Source organism: Cetorhinus maximus, chromosome 14 (assembly GCF_964194155.1).
Source record: "Cetorhinus maximus chromosome 14, sCetMax3.hap1.1, whole genome shotgun sequence".
In the NCBI taxonomy this organism is placed as follows: Eukaryota; Metazoa; Chordata; class Chondrichthyes; order Lamniformes; family Cetorhinidae; genus Cetorhinus; species Cetorhinus maximus.
Window position 1 is genome coordinate 107,832,965 of NC_135892.1, and position 24,731 is coordinate 107,857,695.

The 24,731-nt window shown below is 40.8% G+C and overlaps 1 protein-coding gene across 6 annotated transcripts in view; it reads left to right on the plus strand.

Moving 5' to 3' along the window:
- The window catches only part of LOC144689926 (homeobox-containing protein 1-like), a 32,462-nt gene extending 13,357 nt beyond the window's left edge, over nucleotides 1-19,105 (plus strand). Inside the window, exons 3-10 of one of the 6 annotated variants that reach the window (XM_078557440.1) lie at nucleotides 3,264-3,734; nucleotides 4,561-4,646; nucleotides 6,144-6,254; nucleotides 7,062-7,215; nucleotides 8,035-8,117; nucleotides 8,753-8,848; nucleotides 10,426-10,520; nucleotides 12,942-19,105. In XM_078557440.1, coding sequence (XP_078413566.1) covers nucleotides 3,271-3,734; nucleotides 4,561-4,646; nucleotides 6,144-6,254; nucleotides 7,062-7,215; nucleotides 8,035-8,117; nucleotides 8,753-8,848; nucleotides 10,426-10,520; nucleotides 12,942-13,082 — 1,230 coding nt within the window. In that variant the 5' untranslated portion in view covers nucleotides 3,264-3,270 and the 3' untranslated portion in view covers nucleotides 13,083-19,105. Of the gene's footprint in view, nucleotides 1-3,260; nucleotides 3,735-4,560; nucleotides 4,647-6,143; nucleotides 6,255-7,061; nucleotides 7,216-8,034; nucleotides 8,118-8,752; nucleotides 8,849-10,425; nucleotides 10,521-12,941 lie in introns of all 6 variants that reach the window. The other 5 variants (XM_078557439.1, XM_078557441.1, XM_078557443.1 and 2 more) reach the window with 5 other exon arrangements.
- Nucleotides 19,106-24,731: the final 5,626 nt, after the last annotated feature.

Sequence of the window (24,731 nt, forward strand, 5' to 3'; positions counted from 1 at the left end):
TCAAGAAGTGCCTTAAAAGAGGAAAGTGAGGTAGGGAGGCAGAGAGCTTTAGGGAGGGAATTCCAGAGCTTAAGGCATAGGTAGCTGAAGGCCTGTCCACTAAAGGTGGAGCTTTTAAAATTGGGGATGCTCAAGAGCTCAGAATTAGAGGGAGCGCAGCTATCAGAGGGTTGTAGGGCCAGTGGAAATTACATAGATAATGGAGGGCAAGAAATGGAGGGATTTGAAAAGAAGGATTGAGGCATTGCTGAACCAGGAGCCAGTATAGGTCATAGAGCTCGGGAGCGATGGGTGAGTGGGGATTTGGTGTGAGTATCAAGTCTGGAGGTAACAAAGGCGTGGATGAGGGTTTAGCAGCAGAAGAACCAAAGCAGGAGTGAAGTTGGGTGATGTTATGGAGGTCGAAATAGGCAGTCTTAGTGATGGTGCAGCACGGGCATGTGGTTGTCCCCAGCATAAACTGGGGTCAAATATGACACCATGCTTGTGACAGTCAGTGTTTCAGCTTCAGTTGCCAGTGAGAGGAATGGAGATGGTGGCTAAGGACTAGTCAAATCACAAAACAACTATCTTCATGGCATCAATGATATGACTTCGTAAGGGGACTTGAGATTTGGGCTGATTTTTGGCTCTTTTTTCAGAATGCTGTTGTCAACCAATTAAGAAAAGTTGTCTGTCTGTTACAAAATGGTGTCTTTACCATGAAATAGATTTTCTAAGATAATCTTTTCTGCTAGCGTTCAAAATAATTATCACTAGATTTGACTGCAGGGAAATGCTCATACGGTCTCTGTATGTTTACTGAAAGATACCAATTAAGCATTTTGTCCTTATAAACCTTGTGTTACGTTGAGACAGTGTTATGTAACATGAGGGTGAATTGCTAATTGTGACAGGTCAGACGCACAGTGGATGCAGTTTGAAGTAATGAGTTGAGAGTATGGCACATGTGCAGTGGCACAACATAAAAACACATTTGGGCCCGTGTGTTTTCCCCTATTTGTAGCATATTGAAACTGACATTTAAAGGGATACTTCAGAATACACAGAATAGATACATTCCAACAAGAAAGAAAAATTCCAAGGGGAGGGTCTACCATCCGTGGCTAGCTAAAAAAAGTTAAAGATAGTCTCAAACTTAAAAAAAAAACATATAATTGTATAAAGATGGATGGAAGGTCAGAAGATTGGACAGAATATAAAATAACAGCAAAGAATGACTAAAAGACTAATATGGGAAAAATTAGAGTACGAGAGAAAGCTAGCTAGAAATATAAAGACAGGCAGTACGAGTTTCTATAGATATTTAAAAAAGAAAAGAGCTAAAGTGAGCATTGACCCTATAGAAAGTAAGTCTGGGGAATTAATAATAGAAAATAAGGAAATGGCAGATGAATTGAACCGATACTCTGCATCGGTCTTCACTTCAGAGGATACAAGTAACATCCCAGAAATAGCTGTAAATCAGGAATTGGAAGGGAGGGAGGAACTCAGGAAAATTACAAACAACAGGGAAGTGTACTTAGCAAATTGTTGGAACTGCATGTTGACAATCTCCGGGTCCTGATGGACTTCATCCTGGGTCTTGAAAGAAGTGGCTAGTGAGATAGTTGATGCATTGGTTTTAATTTTCCAAAATTCACTAGATTTGGGGAAGGTTCCGTTAGATTGGAAAATAACTTCTTTATTCAAAAATGGAGGGAGACGGAAAGCAGGAAACTAGGCCAGTTAGCTTAACATCTGTCATAAGGAAGACGTTAGAAGCTATTATTAATGATGTTATAGCAGAGCACTTGGATAAATTCAAGGTAATCAGGCAGAGTCAACATGGAAAATCATGCTTAACCAATTTATTGGAGTTCTTTGAAGGAGTCACAGGTGCTGTGGATAAAGGGGAACTGGTGAATGTGTTGTACTTAGATTTTCAGAAGGCATTTGATCAGGTGCTTCATCAAAGGTTATTGCAGAAAATAAAAGCTCATGGTTTAGTGGGTAACATTGGCATGGATAGAAGACTGGTCAGTCAACAGGAAAGAGTAGGCATTGATGGCTGATTTTTTTGGTTGGCAGGATGTGACAAGTCAAGTGCCACAGGGATCAGTGCTGGGGCCTCAACTCTACAATTTATTTAAATGATTTGGATGAAGGGACCGATGGTAAGGTTGCTAAATTTGCTGATGACGCAAAGGTAGGTAGGAAAGTAAGTTGTGAAGGGCACTAAGGAGGCTATAAAAGGATATAGATAGTTTAGGTGAGGGGGCAAAGATCTGGCAACTGGAATATCGTGTAAGAAAATTTGAGTTGTCCATTTTGGCTGGAAGAATAAAAAAAAGGCATATTATCTAAATGGTGAGAGATTGCAGAGCTCTGAGATGCAGAGGGTATCCTGGTGCGTGAATCACAAAAGGTTAGTATGCAGGTGCAGCAAGTAATTATGAAAGGAGAATGTCATTGTTTATTGCAAGGTGAATTGAACACGAGGGAGGTTATGCTTACACAGGGCATTAGTGAGACCACATCTGGATTACTGTGTACAGTATTTATCTCCTTGTTTAAGAAAAGATGTAAGTGCATTAGAAGTAGTTCAGAGAAGGTTTACTAGATTAATATCTGGAATGGATGGGTTATCTTATGAGGAAAGGCTGGACAACCCAGGCTTGTATCCACTGGAGTTTAGAAGAGTAAGAGGTGACTTGATTGAAGGGGACTTAACAGGGTGAATGTAGAAAAGATTTTTCCTCTTGTGGGAGATTCTAGAACTCGGGGTCACTTTTCAAAATAAGGGGTGGCCCATTTAGGACAGATGAGGAAAATGTTTTTCTGAACGCTGTGAGACTTTGGCATTCTCTTCCTCACAAGGTGGTTGAGGCAGAGTCCTTGAATATCTTTAAGGCAGGGGTAGAAAGAATCTTGGTAAGCAAGGGGACGAAAGGTTATCGGGAGTAGGCAGGAATATGAGGGTGAGATCAGACCAGCTGTGATCTTGTTGGATGTTGAAGCAGGCTTGAGGGACTGAGTGGCCTAAATCCTGCTCCTAATTTGTTTGTTCGTGTGATATACTAGATAAACTCAATTATAACTCCTGGGCCTTGATGATAACGTTCAGTCGTGAAAGTTAATTGAGCCACTTCTTAATGGAATGAAAAAGATACAGTGGGATGGTGGTAACCAAATGGTTCATCTTTTAAGGCATAATAAGGTTGTTCTGTTGGTTCACCATTGAGGTTTTAGTAAATTTTTGATTTCCGTGTTCCATACAGCAGTAACATAATGTCACACTACACAGACGAGCCTAGGTTTACAATCGAACAGATTGACTTGTTGCAGCGTCTTCGAAGGAGCGGAATGACAAAGCGTGACATAATACATGCGCTGGAGACCCTGGACCGGCTTGACCAGGAGCACACTGAGAAATTCGGCAAAAGGCATAGCTACAATAACAGTTCCTATGGCAACAGCAACAACGTCCCTGCATCGTCCTCAACAGTCACGGCCGCGACGCAGACCCAATACAGTGGCGCGTCGCCGTCTCCGAGTAACAGCTACGACACTTCTCCACCACCGTGCAGCACTAACCTGAATGGACGGGAGAGCGTTAACAGTGAGAAACTGCCGGTGGCGAACGGCAGGCTGTCACCCAACCGTTTCCACAGTAACAGCAGCCAGAGGATGGGGAGTTCTCACACATTGGAAGAGGAGACAGACCTAGAAGAAAAGGTTGAGGAGCTCATGAGGTTAGTTGAAATAACTAATAGTAATAACTATTTTGCTGTTGAGGTATAATACACCAATGGCAGCCTTCTTAAGATGATGGTTTGTGCTATGGTGGTTAACTCTGTGTTAAGCATCGCTTGGTGTGGCTCTGGAGTCCCATTCTGGCATGGCATAATACCCAAGAAGCTAGAAAGGTAAGCAGCACCTTTGTTTTAAATCCGAGTGTGATAGATTTTTGCTAGCCAAGAATATTGAGGCAAATGGAATCACAGCAGGTACATAGAGTTAAGATACAGGTCAACCATGATCTCATTCAATGTCAGAACAGGCTTGAGGAGCTGAACAGCTTCCTCCAGTTCCTATGTAGTAATATCACTGCGATTTCAGTGCAATGGACATGTATAATTCTACTTAACACATAGCAGGACACAGATTCTGTCCTCTCAAATTTGGCTTGTGTCTGTATGGATTTATCATTGGCACACCTCCCAGCACCTGATGGGAAACACTTGACTAATGGTGAAATGCTAAATAGCCTGAGAGGCACTAAAGAGAACTGACCGACATGATTTATTTTGAAACAAAAAGGTTGAATGGAGAAATGAGCTTTGTGTGCAGTTAAACGTGGGGATGCTCACACTGTTGCAACCTGCTGCCTGAGTCTTTATATGGCGGAAAAATCTCTCATTGACTAATAATAAGATACCTCTGTGTTTCAATGGCTTGATCGACCAGCCCACACTTTGCTTGGAAATGGAGGTGGAAAGGTACTCAATCTCTGAAACTTAGAAACATTTCCTAGAAGCCTTTAATGTTTTCTTTTCCCCCCCTCTTTACGTTCTGTAGGAGGGACAGCGCTGCTGTTAAAGAAGAGATAAAGAGCTTTCTTTCTAATCGGATGATTTCCCAGACTATCGTGGGCCAGGTCACAGGTGAGGAGGCGGCCAGCCAACCTGTACTTGAGAGTGATGTATTTTTAAAAAGAAAAAAATACTCGCAACACTTCAAAACTGTAGACCCAACTTTACATACTTAAACATAACATTGTGAATGTGTCAGATCTTTGAAAGTTAATGTAAAATTTCCCAATTATCATGGGCTTGCTAGGTAAATTGTAACTTGCCACCAAGCTTTGCAAAAAAATGCTCAACCCTCCTGCTTTGTCCAGTTAACATGAGCATGGAGAACAGGAACAAGCGACAAAGAGTGGACAAGAGTCCAGGCAGCAAAAACACCACTGGAATGGAGAAGGTCCATTATTTAGGGAATGTCTAACCCAGTATAGGGTGTCATTAGCAAGTTTGTTAGCATTGCAGCTACGTGCAGCATTTGAGAACTTCCTTCCAATTTGAGTTTAAAATTTTAAAACTCCCTCCGTATTTATGGCCGAGGTGGATGATAGCCTAAAGCTCGCAGCTGAAGGGCTGCCCTGGCAGAATAGAACAAACAAATTTGCATTTATATATCCAGAAGTGCTTCACCGCTGACAATTTAAAAATATAACATAAAAACAGAAAATGCTGGAAATACTCAGGTATCCAAAGATGCTGCCATAGCCTGCTGAGTATTTCCAGCATCTTCTGTTTTTATTCCTGATTTCCAGAATCTGCAGTATTCTCCATATCAATTAGAATTTTTTTAAAAACTGTTTTGAAGTGCATTCACCGTTAAAACTTATTAAGCGGTCTTTCATCTCATTGCTATAGGTAGGATGTTGTTGGTGTCAAAATGACTGTTACATTTTCCTACAGCTCACCGCCGCCTTCTCAAGGGCAACTTAGGGATGGGCAATAAATGCTGGCCCAGCCAGCGCAGCCCACACCCCGAGAATGAATTAAAAAACATAACAGTAGTCACTGTACTTCAGAAATAATTCATAGTGCGAAACACTTCAATCACCTCATAAATTAACTTCTCTTTTAATTCACTCTTCACGACCCAACATTTCCCTTACCCTAACTAACTAAATGCTATCCAGATCAAGTGGTTGTGCAGTTGCAGGATTCATTTTTTTCAAGAAACGTGTCATTCTTCAATAGTTGGGGTGCTGAAAGCACCCCCCAGCCCCCGCCACTGCCCCACAACCAAACCCTCTCCCCTGACCTCCCTTGAGGAAAGGAAGCACGATCCTTGCCTCTTGCTCCTTATCCCTACCCGCCAACTTCGGCTGAATGTTGGGACAGGACGGGATCAAGCTCGGCTACGAAGTCCCGCACTGCCTGTAGCCATTTATTGTGTAGACTCAGGGTGGTGGGAATCAACAGTAATGGTTACTCAGGCGAGGTACCAGAATGCTGCTGAGGGTATTCCATGGGATTATTCCTAGGCAAGAGACTAGGACAGGAGGAGGTAAATTAACCAAATAAAAACACGCAACAGCCCAAAGTGTGTGCAACATTAACTAGGGGGCACCTTTTCTGTGGTTGCAGGAATGAGTCGAAGCTTCATTTCTCAGTGGCTATTGCAGCAGGGACTAGACATGAGTGAACCCAAGAAGCGGACGTTATACAGATGGTATCTCCTGGAGAAGATTAATCCAGGTATTGGATAACTCCATTTTTTTTAAACACACAAAACAACCCTGAATTGCCAAGAGCACAGACTTTCAGGTCTCAGACTAGTTCTAAATGAGGCCCTCAGATGAGACCTATCCCCAGGGTGGACTCAATTGCAGTAGACATTTGGACACAGCACGAATAGGCTGCTGACAACGGTGACAACAGTCGGGATTTGAAATACTGATGCATTTCTTTTCCCACGGGAATCACAGTTACAGATAATAGTCAGTGTCTACAGCCAACTCTCTGAACTTAGGATGGAAACTCCAGTCACCAGATTTGAATGAACCCAGAGTGTTTGTATTTGATACCAATTTTCCTTTCAAGACACTAAGGCGAATGGATCAAGATGCAGGACTCCACCAAGATTGAAAAAGACCAGAAAGAAAGGGCAAATATGGCAAAAAGTGGTAACCATGTAACAAGCTTGGGTTTGATTATAGCAGGAAAAGAAGGCATGGGAGGTGAAAAGTTCCAGTTTGAGGGCCTAGGAATCAATAAGTTAGAGTTGGAGATGATCATTGATATAAAGTTGTCTTTAACCCTACAACCACAAGATTATCATGGCTTTGAATATTGCTTCAGTTGGCTGGCTTCTTGAGGATGAATATTTTGCATTTAAACAGATGGGTCTGGGACAGAGACCAGAACTGAAATATCAAAGCCAAAGATGTGAAGGTTTTGAAACTTGCACCCAACCATGGGATGGGAGACTTGTTCAAAAATCTTCCTCCAGTCCTTGGAGCTGATACTTTGATCGTTAAGTGTCTTTCCTTTTCTTGTTTGGAGGAGCTACCTTAAACATGAGGCCAGCCTCATCCACCACGGAGGAATCAGAGTGGAAACAATCGACGCCAGCCATTGGCGCCACATCGGGCAACTTCCGTCTCCGAAGGGGCAGCCGATTCACCTGGCGGAAGGAGTGCCTGACTGTCATGGAAAGGTACCTGGTTAAAGCACTGCTCCCTGAGCTCTTTGTTCCATTACAGGTTCATTGCATTGACATACATCCCATGCACGTGATGCATTATGATAGCATGAGAGTCTGGTATTAAATGCTTGAACAGTTGCTGCAGGTTGAGTGCAAACACATCATCCTGAGGTATTGCCAACAGAAGTGCAGAGAGCACTTATCCAGCAATAGCTGTACAAATACAGTGTTCCATATTGGATTAGGAAATGGGTTTATGCCACATAAGAGGGTTAATTGCTAAATGATGCACATGTACTTAGCTTGACCCCTCCTCCCCTTTTTTTCCCCCTGAAAAAACTGGATGGCTCACTTATTGCATTAATCGTTATCAAATCTATCGTCTTGTTCTTCAAAATGGTGCTGAGCAAGGCTATACTGCAGGTGGGCTTCACTGAATTCCCATTGTTCCTTACATGTTGAGCTCTTCATTTCAGTCATGCTGTACAAAAATTGCAGAGTAGCCCTTTAACTTGTGCTGGAGACTGATTCAGTCCCAGCTCACCAGTAGTGGTGTCAGTTTCTGTCACTCCGCCAACCAACTGACTCACAACGCTTGGGAGGGACACGAGTGAGGAGTACAGTCAGTCACCAGAACTGCAATAGCTGCACAGTTAAGAAACCCACATCTGAACTTTAACCTGTTGTAGGATGTTGCTTAAAGTACCATCTGTACCTGATCTACACATTCATAACAACCATGAGAATTTTTGCAAGTAAACCACTGGTCTTCATTTTGTTTCTATCTGTAAGTTGTAATATTGAATCTGTAACCTGCCTTCCTTCATTTAGTTACTTCAATGACAACCAATACCCAGATGAAGCCAAGAGAGAGGAGATTTCAAATGCTTGCAATGCAGTCATACAAAAGCCAGGTAAAGAGCTGTGCGTTCAAGAAAGAAACCATTTTAGACCTCCGAAATAGTGTCGGCTGTGAAGTGGGTAGCCCTCTTGTCACTCTAAGTCAAAGTTGTGGGTTCATATCCCACTCCAGAAACTTAAACACAAAAGTCTTGGTTGATGCTCCAGTGCATACTGAGGGAGTGCTGCAGTGTCAGAGGTGACATTTTTCTGATGAGAAGTTAAACTGAGGCCTTGTCAGCTCTCTCGGGTGGACATAAAAGATCCCATGGCATTACTTTGAAGAAGAGCAGGAGAGTTATCCTCAAACATCCTGGCCCCCCCACCAAACTACTACTCTCTGCTCCTTTAAGACACTCATTAAAACCTACCTCTTTGACCAAGCTTTTGGTCATCTGTCCTATTATTTCCTTACGTGGTTAATTTTGCTTTGTAATGCTCCTGTGAAGTGCTTTGGGCTGTTTTATACGTTAAAGGCGCTATATAAATACAGGTTGTTGTTTTAAGACAAGTTCTGCAGCAGTACCACTGGACGGCACCATTCAGCTCTGGTGCAGACTGCAGGCTGCTTCCCACTCCCATATCCACAGTTAGAAAGTGGCTGCTTGTTTTCTACAGATCCGAGTGACATATTTTGCTGTTGTTGTAGGTAGGAAGCTGACCGAGTCTGAACGAGTGACCCCTCTGAAAGTGTACAACTGGTTTGCCAATCGCAGAAAGGAGATCAAGAGGAGAGCGAACATTGGTAATGTTGTTGGAAACGGTAGGGTTTAGTTTAAAAAAAACCTCTCAGAAAGCAAGCTCCTGATCTACAGTCTGTAAGCAGGTTATAATGTCATTGTTCTTTTGGCTTAGTGATAACAAGAGAAATATGCAAGAGAGAAACAGGCCATTCGGCCCAACTAGTCTTTGCTGGTTTTCATACTCCACAATGGCCTCCTCCCATTCCATCTGCCTCGTTTCAGCCTTTCGCATCTTTTTCTATTCCTTTCTCCTGTACTCATCTAATTTCCTTTTGAAAGCATTTAAGCTATTTGCCTCAGCCACTTCTGTGGTAGTGAGTTCTACACTCTAACTACTTTAAGAAATTTCCTCTTCTTTCCTTGCAAACATTCACTCCACATTTACCTTGTCTAACCCATTCATAATTTTAAAGGCCTCTATGAGGTCTTCTATTTTCTAAAGAGAAAAGCCCTAATCTAGTCAATCTTTCCCCTTAGCTATGATCTCTCAGTTCTGGTGCTAGCCTTGTAAATCTTTGCTGCACTCTCTCGTGCTTCAATGTTCTTTTTTGGATTATGGATTACAGCATTAACTAAATTTGTTTCCACCTCTTTTTTCTTTTTCTTCTTGATTCCTTATTCCACCCCACCCCAAAAGTCTGACGTTCATTGGTGTACGACTCTATAGGGAGTGGCTGTGCTCTGGTATCTCATCCAATTACTTTGATTCACATATGAGCTTAGTCTTTAACTCTTGGTAGTTGTCTAGCCAGAGGGGACTTCACAGCTGAGCTTGTCCTGTCCCCGTCCAATGTTCACGCATGCGCACCATCCAGCGTGAGTATGTATGCAGCAGTCAGGAACCAAGGACCCTTGCTGTCTCATGCCACTTTGCTTCTAGCCCAGGGTATTTGAGGCCAATTATATCATCCCTACTGCTGCGCCACCAAGAGAAGAAAATATTGGTTCAGAATTTTGTGATATCGCGTGCCATGTCCACCGTCACAAAAGCAGAGACGTTTCAGTCGATTGTGGCGTAAGTGACATCCAGCAGTAATTACGCCACAATTTCCTGGGACCCGTCTGCGCTGTCCTGCTCTTCCCATCGTGGAAAGAGTGACAGTTTTGTTGCTGTAGCTCTATCCTGACACCCTCTCATCCTCCGCTGCAATCGTCACTTTCCTGCATTGAAGCCAGTTTTCACTCTGCTGCCAATGGTCTCAGTGGCCTGTACGCGTTTTCTTTAAAAGACACATTCTCATGCCTGTCAACACATATAAAGAGGGAAACCAGTGCTCCACATGCTCCTGTGGACACACGTGCAGATCCCTCTCGTGCAGTACACACTAACATCAGAGATGGAGCCCATAGTGTAAAAAGCAGCCTACAAGTGTGAGGTGCATTTGTTTTTCTTCTCCTATTCATGGCTGCTCGCTCTTAGCTTATTTTTATTCGGCCAATCAGCCTTCTCCATCATCAGATTCAGTGGCAGACATTAGAGCTAACTAACTGTGGGGCTTTCTGGGACATTCCCTAAGCGTAACATTTATTTTTGGCGTAGCAATATTATTTTCTTATGGAAAATTTTGCTTTTTCAAAGAAGCAGCAATCCTAGAAACCCATGGTATCGATGTGCAAAGCCCAGGTGGACATTCCAATAGTGACGATATTGATGGGAGTGATTTCCTGGAGCAGGTAGAGATATCTTTTTATATATTCTGTTAGATTGTCAACCTGTTTGGGTACTTGCTTTTTTTGTTTTAAATTATAAGAAAAATTTTCCCAACTCATGAAGACCCTGACTTTCATTGGGCACCATGAACATTGACAATCCTCTGGTATGATCCAAATGGTCATTTTTCATACGTGAGTTTAGACAGTGAGCTGTTTTACCAAAAGGGCATTATAGATGAGCCTGATCCTGCTCCCGTCAGACATATGTGCACAGCAAATGGTAGTGTTGTAGTTATGGTACAGATTATAGAATCATACAGCATAGGAGGATGACATTGAGGCCATTCAGCCCATTGTGGCTATGCCAGCTCTTTGGTAGAGCTTGTCAATTTAATCCCATCTCTTTTTCCCCCATAGCCCTGCAATTATTTTTTTCCTTCAAGTATTTATCCAGTTCTCTTTTGAACGCTACAATTGAATCTGCTTTCATCACCCTTTCAGGCAGTGCATTCTGTTAATAGGATTCAAACTGGTTGAAGCTGAAAATAAGAGAGAATTTTTCCTTATTGAGAGAGTTTATTGACTTGTTCAGTCTCACAGCGCTCTTCCACTCAACCCAGTGTCCCAGCTGTCCTCTATTTGTGTTCAAAGACAATTAATACCATCACCTATTTCTCTTAATATCTTGTCAATTACATCGTTATGGTTAACACATTCCAGATCACAACAACTTGTAAAAATTGCTTCCTCATGTCACTTCTTGTTCTTTTACCTGTCACCTTAAAAGTCTTCGTCCTCTGCTTACTGAGCATCCTGCCAGTGGAAAGTTTCTCTTTATTCACTCTAGCAAAACTATTTTTGATTTTGAACATTCCTATCAAATCTTTTGACCTTCTCTGTTCTAAAGAGATCCAGTTTCTTCACGTCACTGAAGATTCTGGTAGTACTCTAGTAAATCTCTTCTGAACCCCCCTCCAAGGCCTTAACATCCTTTGTAAAGTGCGGCAGCCAGCATTAGTCACACTGCTGCAGCTGAAGCCGAACCAGTGTTCTCTAAATGTGGAGTTCAAATCCTACCACAGTAGGTTTCTAGCTATATCTGTTAAATTGAGCGAGCACCAGAATATAATGATTGTGAAAGATGCAGACAGTTGTAGAAACTGCCAACTAGTTCACCATGGTCTTTGAGAAAGGAACACAAGAAATTGACAAGCGGGAAAAGACCAACTGGGCAATCAAACCTGCCCCGCATCCCATGATGGCTAGAGCATCACACTGGACATTTTCTACCACCATGGGATAGTCCGGGGAGAAAAAAAGATAAAACTCAAGCCAGTAAGGGAAATAATTTTCTAAAAGTCTCTCCACAAACTCCTTACCAGTCCAGGAGATGGCAGGGCCAAGTGTTTTCTATAAAGACAACACTTCATAGACCTCATTGTAGGAACATAACACCCCTATCCTCAATTTTAGTCCACGTTACATGATTTACTCTTAAAGAGCTTGTGAGGTGGTTTAGCAAACTACCCTATTGTCAAAGACCACCATTGTGGAAACTAGGTATCGACAACAATTGTGGCCTTGCCGGTTATCAGAAAGTGGACCACATGGCTAATTGTATCTCCAGTGTGGTGCAGGGATACTTGAGGCCAATTCTATTGCCTCACTGCTGCTCAAGAGTTAGGGATCTCTGATGCTGATAACTTTTTTTCTAACTGTATACTGCACTGAATTCTACATTGAGTAGTTGTTCGGTAGTACAGATCTTGAGTATTGCTGAAAATTTGCAAGTAAATACCAATGTCGGGGGAAACAACATATTCTCATACAGTACGAATACGTTGTTTCCCCTGACATTGGTATTTTTTTGTCAGTTGTCCTGATGAGTGCAAGATGAAAAGCTTTGACAAGAAATGTCTTTTTTCAGCAAAACTCTGCATTGAGTCTTGTTTTGTTACTCCCACACTTCAGAATAAATGCTGGATCACAACACCAGCAAAAAACATTGCAGTAACATGTCATAGATCAGAAGGCAAATTGCCCATTGTGGTAGTGAGCTATACAGATGAGAGGGGTCCTCATTTTGATCCCTGCACTGAGTTCGCAGCTGGCAGCTCACGGTTGTGACAGCGGTTGAATCATTACAAATGGTCTCAACATTCCTGCTCCTGATCTCCATCTAGTAACTCGTGCTGGAACCTCCCCGCACATGGACACTGGGTAAAGAGGAGCAGGCAGAACCTGCTGACTTTCCGAGTGCAGCCTCATGCCTGAAGATTTGGGTGAGGTGGCAAGGGGCTATTTGTGCCCAATGGTCCATATCCCATCTCATGGTGCCATCAAGGAGAGAAGAGGGCATTAGAGAAAGGGGCCAGGATGTGTTTTTATGACAGGTTCACAACATTCCTCATGAACCAATGTCTTTTTTTTTCCTGAACACAGGATGACAACACGAGTCACAGTGATCCCCAGCAAGATCCTATCTCTTTAGCTGTCGAAATGGCTGCAGTCAATCACACCATCCTGGCATTAGCCAGACAAGGGGGTAGCGAAATAAAGAGAGAGGTGATTGAAGATGACTGAAGCACTGTTGGGAAGGACTGAGATTTGGTCCATCATCGGCCTACCCTATCTTTAATGTAATCTCAATATATCTGTGCGTGATCTTGTTTTGAACTAGTTAATAGGGTTCTCTTCATCCAGATTTCAGTAAACTATCCTGTGAGGTGACCCAGGCAAAAGTCGTGCCTCTCACCCTGAAGCCCTCCAATATCCTGGTCAAAGGTGTGCCTCTGCCCTTAACGTCTGACTGCAAACATTCCTGGGTACTATCCCAAGCATGAAGTGTTCCTGAGCCCAGCATTCCAGACAAAATCTACCAGCGAGCCTGTAACTTCAACATGTTTCTCAAATCTTTGGTATTGTAGCTTTTAAGGGTTCTTCTCCTACCACCCTCCTCCATCGTTATAGCTAAAGTTACATCTCAAAGCACCCCTGCACCCAGAACTCTGCAGTGGACACTCCGGATTGACTGATTCCACCTGCCCTTAACTTCAACCTTTTAATATTAAATATTCTTGGTTGAAAGTGCACGTTCCTTGGCTAAATCTCCCTGGATTTGCTGATTATCTGACCTGGGTCCTCGTTATCCGTGATGGATTTGGGAATTGAAAATGCTGGTTGGTTCAGAATCACAGACAGAATATTTCCCTTGCTGCTGGATCGTCGCTAACAAAGACTAGGACTAGATCGCATCACATTGCTCGTTGTAACCAGTGGCAACCTTCTTATGCTAACTAACCATTAAAAATTACAGTAGGTTGGGACATCAGTGCACCGTAATACCATTGTGTAGTCAGTTGGGACAGGCAGTTGCTTAGATAACAGGCCTTGCATAAATTGGGAATGGTTGTAGCAAAACTGACCACTTGTACTTAACAAGGCAGCTTTAATGTAATTGAATAAGTGAAGATCAAGCTTGAACCTGGCGAAATATCTGATTTTATTAGATTTGCACTTTCAAGAGTTTGTTTCCATGTCCAGTCCAGGAGATCGTCCTTTTTCAGAAAATGTACCCAGTACAACCAGCAGACCTGATTCACTTCCTCGAAGTTCTAAAAGAATATTCTTAATTCAACTCTTCCACTGCAGACTCCAGTATCCGAATATGCTCACTGCCGCTGTGTCGTTAACGAGCCAATTTGCATTTAGCAAGGCTCGAAACGTTAACTGATTTCTTCTCCGCCGATGCTGCCAGACCTGCTGAGTTTTTCCAGGTAATTCTGTTTTTGTTTTGGATTTCCAGCATCCGCAGTAGCTTTTAGCTTTTTGTTTTTATCCATATTTATCTTGAGTTCCTGCATAGGCCAAAAGCTGCTTTTTTTTGTGCGCGGTATTTCCCTTGTGCAGTGCCCATATGAATGTGAAACAGTGGGTATTCCACATGCAGAACCTTCTGGTTGCATGAAAACAGAGAGCAAAGTAGAAGTTAATGTTTCAGGTCAATGACCTTTCATCAGAACAGGAATAAAGTCAAGAATGTAAAAGGTTTCTAAACAAGTGCAGGGAAGAGGAGGGAAGAATACAATGTAGGACCTCCTTGGGTGCTTGCAGAAGAATTTTACCAGACAGGAGTTTGAGCCTCATAATAGCTTTGCCACAGACATAATTTATGGTGGATTAACTAATAACAACCTGGGAGCCAGTAGGAATGCTGGAAATAGCCTTCCTGAACTAGGATGAAAAATTAAGCAGGATTCCGACTCCCAGACACACATGTGGTAGGTTGAGGACATTGTGCTTCAGGGATTTAATGCCTGAGCTCCAATATTGAAAGATCAGGGGTGAGGTACTGAAGGCAAGTGGAACCTTATCCAGCATAGCTTTCCAACTGCAGGAGATGAATTGACAGAGGGAAGAAATAAAGCTTGAGAAGTCAAGATGCTATTAACCAGTGTTAAATGATGGATGGCATTTTAGATGAATTTTGTTTCTGGAACTTGATCTCAAACCAGAAAATTTAGTGTCAGTAAGAAGTACAAGGTGTGAAATGGGGGAGGGGGTGGGGGCCTTGTCACATTAGTGAGTACCTGTCGCCTGATAATCAGACCCACTGACTTAATAAAACTGAATATCAGGTAAATGCAATTCTGTCCGATTTCATTCTCACAATCCACCATCCACAACCTGGTGGATGGGTTTGAAACCCAGCTAATCTGGACTCTCATGTCCCAGAGTAGATATCTCTCCTCTTCCTCTAACTTTGACCATCCATTTTTTGTTTGGTCTTAAAATTATTAAACCTCCCAGTTAGTCATGGCTTACTTAGTCTCCTCTGATGACTGATACTCCATATAAAAAGAATGGTTACAAACACAGAAGTGTCTATGCTGGCTGTCTGCAAGAGCAATTCAACTAGTCCCATGCCCATAGCCCTGCATTTTTTTTCTCTCTCCTTATCCAATTCCTTTTTGAAGCTATGAATGAATCTGCCTCCACCACACTTTTGGGTTGTAATTCCAGATCCTAATCACTGGATAAAAAGTTTTTTCATGTCACCTTTGGCTGGCTCCTTACCCCTGTTTTGGACCAGTGACCAACTAAATATACTTCAGGGAAGGAACCTTGCTGTTCTGACCTGTATATAACTGCAGTTCCATGTGATTGACTCTTAACTGCCCTCTGCCAATAATGCCCATATCTTGCAAATGAACATTAAAAAGAAAAGCTGCTGGATGCAGCAGACAGGCAACCAAAGAAAGCCTAGGCTAAGCCACCTACCCTAACAACTGAGGGCTGACACCTGATTTGTACATGAGCATAGGCCAATCATCTGTAGTGTGTGTGTGGGAGAATTAATGACAAAGAAACATGGAGCTGGTATTTTGATGATCACAGTGTTGTTAATGGAGCATCAGATTTCTAATCTAGGACCTGGTTACTGCCAACAGTACCCTTCTCTTAGTTGGATAAGTAGTTTGATTTCATGCAACAAGTTTTTTCCCATTACGATTATGACATTTAACATATGCAGTGTGATCAATTTGAGTACCGGAGTTTGCATGAAAAAAGCTGCGAGGCAATGAGACTGGCAATCTCTAAATGGTGCTAAGTCCCATGTTGCAACAACCAACTTGCCATTAGCAGTAGCTATTATGTAATGTAGTAGTCACATTTGTTTGGAGCATCACTCCCAGGGACAGTAGAAATAAATGTAGATAGTGGATGCCCTTAATTTTGTACTTATTACAGTCTCAGTTGATTGACAGCTATCAAAATAACCATTTACTTCCTGTGCACGCTGAACTAATGCTGCCAAACCTATAAACTAATGCACCTGGAATAGAGACACTGCTCATTCATGGTTTTATTTGTCTTGTAGTAAGTTGATGTATTTTTCTGCTAAGCAGAAAGGGAATATTCTGTAGATTAAATGAAGGATTTAGTTTGGCATAATCCTTCTCTCTTTATGTATGTTGTATTTGCTATTCTAGCAGCTGTCTGTGTATCTGTAACAGTTCCACCACCTCCCCTAATCTAGCCCTCAAATGTTTTTCATACATCGAGATACTTTCAAAAATGAGTTCTCTGTTACTCTTCTCATTTTGCGCAGGAGACACTGGAGAGTGAGCCAGTGCCAGAGCTAAGAGACACACACTACCTGAATGAGCCATGTTCTTATCCCCAGTGCCTCTCTGAAGTTAAGGAACAGGTTTTTATAAATTAGATCAACATCAGCATCCCTTTTGTAAAAGAGCAGTACAAAGAACTATGAATGAAGTTGGCCAGTGTTGATTTATTAGGGAGAGATACCCAAAGTACTTTCATGAATCACTTCAGAATAGCAGCTCTTGTATTTGTAGTTTGAGAGTTGAAATGCCTGTTGAATTCAAATTAGGATTATTGGACAAGGAACTCCTGCTGTTGTATTTTCAGAACCACATCGAAACCGATGATTCAGAATGAGATGACTCATCAGACCAGCTCTGAAACTCGAATAGAATGGGGTAGATTGTTTCAAAAACTGCTGTAGGAGTATAAGGAAGCTGATGGAGGCGATGAAGTGTATTATAGCATAAGTGAAGTATAAGCAAGCTACTCACACTAGAGTTCCCTTTAAAACAAAACTTGCCAGAGACTGAGGGAAGTGACAAACAAAAAGATTAGGCAAACCGTAACACAGAACCATGGAAGTTTACAGCATAGGAGTTTGTGTCTGTCCCCTTACAGGAGCAATATGTGCAACCTATAGCCCTATATCTTCATCTGCTTCAAACATTCCCTTTAGCAAAGAATATTCCATATTTTAAACTCTGCTCACTTGTAATCAATTTTCTATATCGTTTTAAAAAGGGGTAAGTGATGACACAACTGATTATATGGAGGTTTGTTTCTGGCCCTACTTCAGTATTATGATCGTAGGTTGAAATTGTTTTTTTTAAATTCTTTCACTTCTGTCTCAAGATCAAATTTCAATACATATTAGTTCTTCATTCAAAAGAACCACATTGTTCCAGACACTTCATCACCTCTATCCAACCAACAGAGGAAACCTGCTCCTCATACTCAGGGTAACTAAATCAGGAGAGGCAGCTTTCCTCATGAACCGCCACCACATCACCTTTGCTCCTCTAGTAGCAGTGAGTGTAGCTAGAACCACTCCAGTCTGTGATGGTAGACAAGCACATAGATTCACATGCCTTGGACCTTTCTCTTTCAGGCTGGGCTGTTGTTCCAGCTAGTTTTCTTTTCACTGATGCCAAGGCCTATTTCTCAACTTCTTAAGCAATGAAGCTAGTACAAGGTGTCAGCAAGATTTTAAAGAAAGAACTGCCCCAGTTGCAGGCCATTGTGCTTCTACTTTTTGAAGTGTCATTGTTGATCATAAGTTTCTTTTTATCCCTGTCTCAGATATTGGCAGAATTACCACATTATATCCCTCTGCTGCTGCCCATTCAAACTTACAGTTGGACTCTGGAAAGGGAAATCACTTCAGAGTTGAGCTCAGATTCACATATTGCCAGGTTCATGTTTTGAACAAAAATCACCTATGTTTCAGATAAATTTTCACATTAAAAAATGACAAGTTTATATAGCATAGATAAAGGAATGTCATGCTACCTAGCTTTAGCACCTATGTTTTTGTTTTAAAGTTTCATTGCTACTCAAATTGCCCCACCGCAAATTCATAAATGGCTCAGAAAAAGAAAGATCACATGCAGCTATTCTTCATACTGGAATGAAGGGGTTGTCCTATGAACAGTTGAGCAGTTTGGGCTATACTCTTTGGAGTTCAGAAGAATGAGAGGTGATCTTACCACAAAAGATTCTGAGGGGATGTTTTCCCCTGGGGGGAAACCTAGGGGACACAGTTTAAAAATTACAGGTCTCCTATTTACTACAGAGATGAGGAGGGATTTCTTGAGAGTTGCTAGTCTTTGGAATTCTCTCCCCAGACAGCATCAGAGGCAGGGCCATTGAATATATTCAAGATCGAGTTGGACAGATGTTTTATCGACAGAGGAGTCAAAGGTTATGGTAGGCCAGCAGAAAAGTGGATTTAAGACCACAATCAGATCAGTCACGATCTTATTGAATGGTGGAGTAGGCTCAAGGGGCCAAATGGCCTACTCTTATTCCATACATTCTTTTTGCCTTCGAAAGGCTTGCTTTGTAATTTCTGCTTTTTTACAACCAGGATAGATGAAGAGGTACACTATCAGTAATTAATAAAAACCCACACATTCCACATTTGTTTGAGGGGGGTGGCGGGGATGATGCAGGAAATGTGGCAGGTCTGCATTGAAATAGCCAATTGATTTCCAAACTGGAAGGTGAATGGGATAATCTTAAAAAGCCTTAGAGTTTTTTTCCCAAGTAAATATATACTGAGCAGCAGAAGTTGTATTTTCATTTGAGTCCTGTGTTTTTTTTCTATTCTGGATTAGTGCCTTTTTTGGACAGTAGACTGTTCTGCAAAAAGAAGTACAAAATGTTATGATGCTGTTTGTACAGTTGTTTTAAGAAATTATTTTTTAAAATTTGTGTTAAATCTCTGTATTGTACGAAGTAGGAAAGAAATAAACTATAATTTAAATTGCTCTGCATTCAATGTCTTTATGATTTTTAAAATGGGGTTTCTTTTTGGGTTGTCACTAGTGACGTTGAATGAAGGGAAACATAAAAGGTTGGAATTGCACAATGGTTCTATTAGAACAAGGATGAATGATCAGAACAGAACAAAGATACAATATTTGAACCCAATACTCAAATCACAGCACCAGTTGAAAACACAAACGTTAATTTGTTTACAAATCCTGCTGCTTGCTACAACCTGTACACAGCTGTTTATGACTGCACTGACACCACGTAGGAACATTAGAAATCTTTTGCCCTCTTGTAGTCTAAATCATCCATCCTTGAACAAACTATTTCAAATTCTTGTCTTTTGACTCCCTCCCTCTGTCCTTGAGCTTATTCCGACTGCTGATCAGTCTTCGAGTATTTCTTTTCTAATAGATTTGGAATTTACTTCTTTTGATTAACCTCACCCTCTTATTGTACTGGCCTTGAAAGAATATAAAAAAGACTAAATGAGTCAGCGGTGGTCCCAAAATATATTCTTTTTACATATACATGGTATCGTAATCCACAATTTCTTCTTGCGGACTCAGATGCTGCAGTTTTGGGACATTCCACTGACGAGCATAGATCATCACAGTTGAACCAGTGAAGATTCACTTTGAATAAAAAACAAAATGCTGAAAACACTCAGCAGGTCAGGCAACATCTGTAAAGACAGCGTTTCGGATCGATGACTTTTCATCAGAAGACCCAAAACATTAACCCTCTCTCCACAGATGCTGGCTGGCCTGCTGGGTGAGTACAGCATTTTCAGTACTTTGCTAAAGATTTATCTTGAAGCTCTACACAGTTTTATACAAGAAATCTCTAAGATCCCCTTTTCAGTTAGTTCCTTGTTACACCAGCATCCAACAATTAACCTGTACAGCTCCAGTAATAGATAGAAAACCAGGGAATATACTAGTTTGTACATTAATTTGTATTTTTTTATTGCTCATTTTTCAGCCAGAAGTAACAAGCCAGTGTTATTGTACAGTATACAGACACCAAGATGACAAGCGCCTTTGGATTTCATTGAGCCCTTAAATACACATTCAAAATTATTACATACATTCAAATTTTTGCATTGTGCTTTTTATATACAAACCCGCCAGATATACAGATTACCAACTAGCTACAGAACTCTACTTCCCACCAGACTGCAAACAGCAATTAGTGTTAAGTTAAAACCTTTACTGGGCTCCACATAACTGTTGAGCCTCACTTAGGAACTGGAAGGTCAGTGTTTTATTCATACATAGAATGACATCAGTATCAGTAGTTAGAATTTCATTATTTTTTTTAAATGGTCACATTTATTATATGATTAATCCCAAACAAATATGGTACATTTCTGCTCCGCAGAGCTGCAAACATAAATAAATGATTGTATTTTAATTGATCCTGATGCACAAAGGCTGCCACAAGTACAATTGTAACATTGCAGAGTAGCATACCTGGTTTGTTTTACATACCCCATAGTTCCCATATTTTATAAAATAGAATTTATTAAAAAAAACGCAAGGTTTGGACCCAATACTCTTAAATCACAGTGTCAGCTTGAAACAAAAACAAACTAGTTTCTTATCCCACTGCTTGTTACAACCTGTAGACAGGTGTTTACTACTGCACCGACACCAGATAGGAACCTTTTCTCTCTCCTAGTCTAAATCATGAAGCCTTGAACCAGCTGTATATCGAACTGGTCTTTTGACTCTCCTAATTTATCCTGGAGGTTATCTCTACTGCTGATCACCCTTCGAATTTACTCCCTTATGGATTAAAATTTACACCCTCTAGTACTGGCCTTGAAGGAATATACTGGGTACTTTTGTAAATTGAGAGCTGGTAATTGGGTTAAAGATTTGCCATGATGACTAAGTTCAGAGTTATCGAAAAGCCTATTGTCACATCATCCCAAACTTTTTTTTAATGTGTACGCAATATTTAGAACATTAATTGAACCCAAAATACATGAACACACTGCATGTTAACTCCAAGGACACGGATACTGAGCAGTCATTAAACCAATTTTTTTTAAACATAAAGTTGAATTCTCTTTCAACTAAAAGTTTACAGGTGTGAGACAAGTGCGACATTGGTTGAATTAATTACTACCAACCATTCACATCTCATGTGTAATATAAACACAGAACAAAACCTGGCAGTAGAGCATAGAAAATCTCACACTTGCAAAAATGAACTTGCTGACTTTGTGCTGTCCATACTTATCAGATTCTCCACTGCTCCTGCACATTCTAATCAAATATGTCAATACTTGATTCACAAATAAATGCCGTATTCAGCCTACATTCAGCCACAATCTATTGCAGGTTAAAATGATTGACAAATTATCTAACAGTCATTTGTGGAGAGCAACTATACTGTAACTGTCGATTTCTGCCTTTTTGAAAAACATGTAGTCAGCAAACTTGAGTTATACTACCAAGAGTGCACTGCAAAAGTAACTCAGGTCAGTTGCAGAATGAGCTCTGGAGCTGTGTGCTTGCATTCCAGAGCCACTAACTTTTAACCTACACCAAAAAACACTTCAAAGCAGCACAGAAGTCGTAATATAACCTCAATGAATGAGTCCTGAACAGTGTGTAACTGGCAGTGTTTTCCTTGACCGTTATTCTTATAATCTGTTTCAGAATAATTGCAGTGTAAATTACACAACATAGTGCATCAGGCAACAAAATCACTTTCAATCAACTGTTCTACTGGCTGCAATCATACATCACTTCAAACGTTTCAACACTTGGCAAAAAAAAAACTCTCGAGTCAAGCAAGCATACACGGCACCGGGATCTTATGGTTTTTTTTTTACAGTGCACCATGATTTTTTGAGGAAGCTCTGTGCCTATGTATCAGTTCTGTAGTACATGAGTAGGTGCTGAGCTCTGCACTATTCAATTAGCAGTGCACAAGTGTCAAGAAAGTTGACATCCTGTAGCAAGAAGTCATTTTATACTGAGAAACTCTAAGTTAATTTAAAAAAAACATATGATTGCATTGCCATTTCATCGCTTCACCATTTTAATAAAGGGGGACCATTCTGATCTAAACCAGACCCACTTCAGATGTGCTGGCATGACAAAAGAGTTTTGCATCCTAATTTAATTCAGCAGCTTTGATTCAAATACAACTAAAATCAATTAACAAAAACAATTTAATTCTTCATGCTATCATAGTTCATCCTCTTCATTCTCCTCCTCCACTGCACATGAAAACCTTTGCTTCAGCGACATTGTTTAACAGAAGAGTTAAGGCAAAAATGTCCTGAGTAACCCAGGATGCCTATTTAATGCACACAATATATCAAACATGCCTAATAGAAAGTATTCACAGAAGGTTTCCTACTGGTACAAACCCATTTAATTTCATTAATCAAATGTCAATTATAGACGTGCAAAACAATCAATTGTGCCAACCAAAGCCTCCAAATGCACCAACTGAACGCCAAACATTCTGGGGCGTTACTTGGAACAATAAACATGGCTAAATAACACCTCATTTTAATTTTTTAATAACCAAGTAATCTTTAGGGCATCATAAGCAAAAAAAATTTCTATCCAGTGGCTCCTCTCAAGTCAAACACCAGGAAGTGGAAGCTCATAGACCACGCATGCATGGCTGACTCAATTTGGCCATTGTCGGCTTACAAGACCTGTATGCTGGGCAGGATAATTTCATACAAGATGACTTGCCCAAATTTTCTTCCTCCCCTGCCATCTCCCAAAAAAATTCTAAAACGATAGCTGGCTCAATTTGTGTTTTTTTAAATCCCCATTGAGCAATACTGTGAGCCCTTGCTCATCAGATTGCATAACTGCTATAAAACATCCATAAACCAGAATCTTGATATATTAAAACCTCAACTTAGTGCCCGTACACCAATACATGTAGAGTAATTACGAATCCCAATTAATACACAAAATACGTTTCAATCTCGATTTGATGTAAAAGAAACGGACTAAAAATGCAAGAGAAAAAAATATAAAATTTAAAATTAACATAAAAGCCTAGAGTTAGGTTTGAATGTACATTTGATTAATATATGTTCATATTACTTTTAAATGATGAAAACTGCTAACTCTTGTGATTAAAATTTGAAATCCAGTTAGAAAAATACTCAAAAGTTTCATATGTTGTTGTTACAGGTGCTTGCGGCAGACAAACAGTATTCCTGGGCTCCTTATATAATCATCCTATAGCCTTATTAGGCTTTATGGGGCAATATACAATCCTTCATTAACCCAACCTAGAAACTGGGGCGGGGGGGGGGGGGCGGTATATTGTTCTGCCTGACACTCTTATTGTACAAGCAATTTAAAAGAAAAATGCAGGTGCAAAACCATTCACTCTAAGTAGCTGAACCCTTGTATTAACAGAGCATACATGAATTTAGTACAATTGCATACAGGAAAGAGGCTGGTTGGAAAATATACCCGTAGATGCCTATACTTGTACAGACTTGTACTACTTTGTATTACAATGGCTGTTTTCCTTTCCCCTTCCACCCATGGTGAAGAGCTAGTTACAAGGCAGATAGGGTGTCTGAAGTAGTCAGTTTTTATAACTACATTCACATAGATAATCAGCACTTTGTGAACCATGATCACTACTAGGCTAGGCGTGTAATCTGTTCTAAGTTGGTACCCTATAATATCCATGCTCTCACCATCAGTGTCCAAGTATCCAAGCTATCTGTCCTTTTTACAACTGTGTTTGGCTGCACTTTGTTGTTATAAAAACCCAATGTACAAATTTTAAACACAAACTACATGATAACAGTCCCATTCCTTTCAGGAACTGCTCAAGTAACTTTAATATTACAGGTATTGGGAAATAAAAGGGGACTGATTAGGCCACAGATAAAATTATAATACATGGTCACAGAATACAGGTCTCAAGTTCTACCTGCAACTATTCAGAGAACAACTGTGGTTGTGCGTTTACGCACAGCTGTCAATTTGGCAAACAAGCTCCTTACAGGAATTAAGTTTAAAAGGAAATAAATCAAACCATCTTGCCTGAATCAACAATCTAAAGAAAAGTCATATTTGGCTCGGAAATGTTAACCCTGTTTCTCTCTCCACAGATGCTTCCAAGTTATTGAGTATTTCCAACACTGTTTTTATTTTGGATTTCCAGCATCTGCAGTACTTTTGCTTTTATTATTGCCCAAATCATACTTCTCCTTTTCACCTTCCTACCCCCTCTGAAAAAGATAAAAAGTGCAAGAAAATAATCAGGTTTACCTTTGAGCTCAAACAGTACCATTCATCAAGCTCAACAACTCAGTCAATTTGAAGCATTCAAGTAGCACATATTCCAACAGTGACAGATCATCAATAATTGAGTGAAATGATAAAACCCACAAACACAGGAAAGGCAATCTGAAGTATAGGACTTCACGTTGAAATAAGAGTGTCCAGGTATAATTCACAAGCAAAAGGTATGAAACTGGAAAAGACCATGCAACCAATCAAGTAAGATCCATCTGCTGACTCTATATTATCAACCCCACCCTATTTAAATCTCATGAGAGGCACTTGTGTGCATAGGTACTCCCTGACGCCCAAGAAGAAATGAAGCAAAATTGTA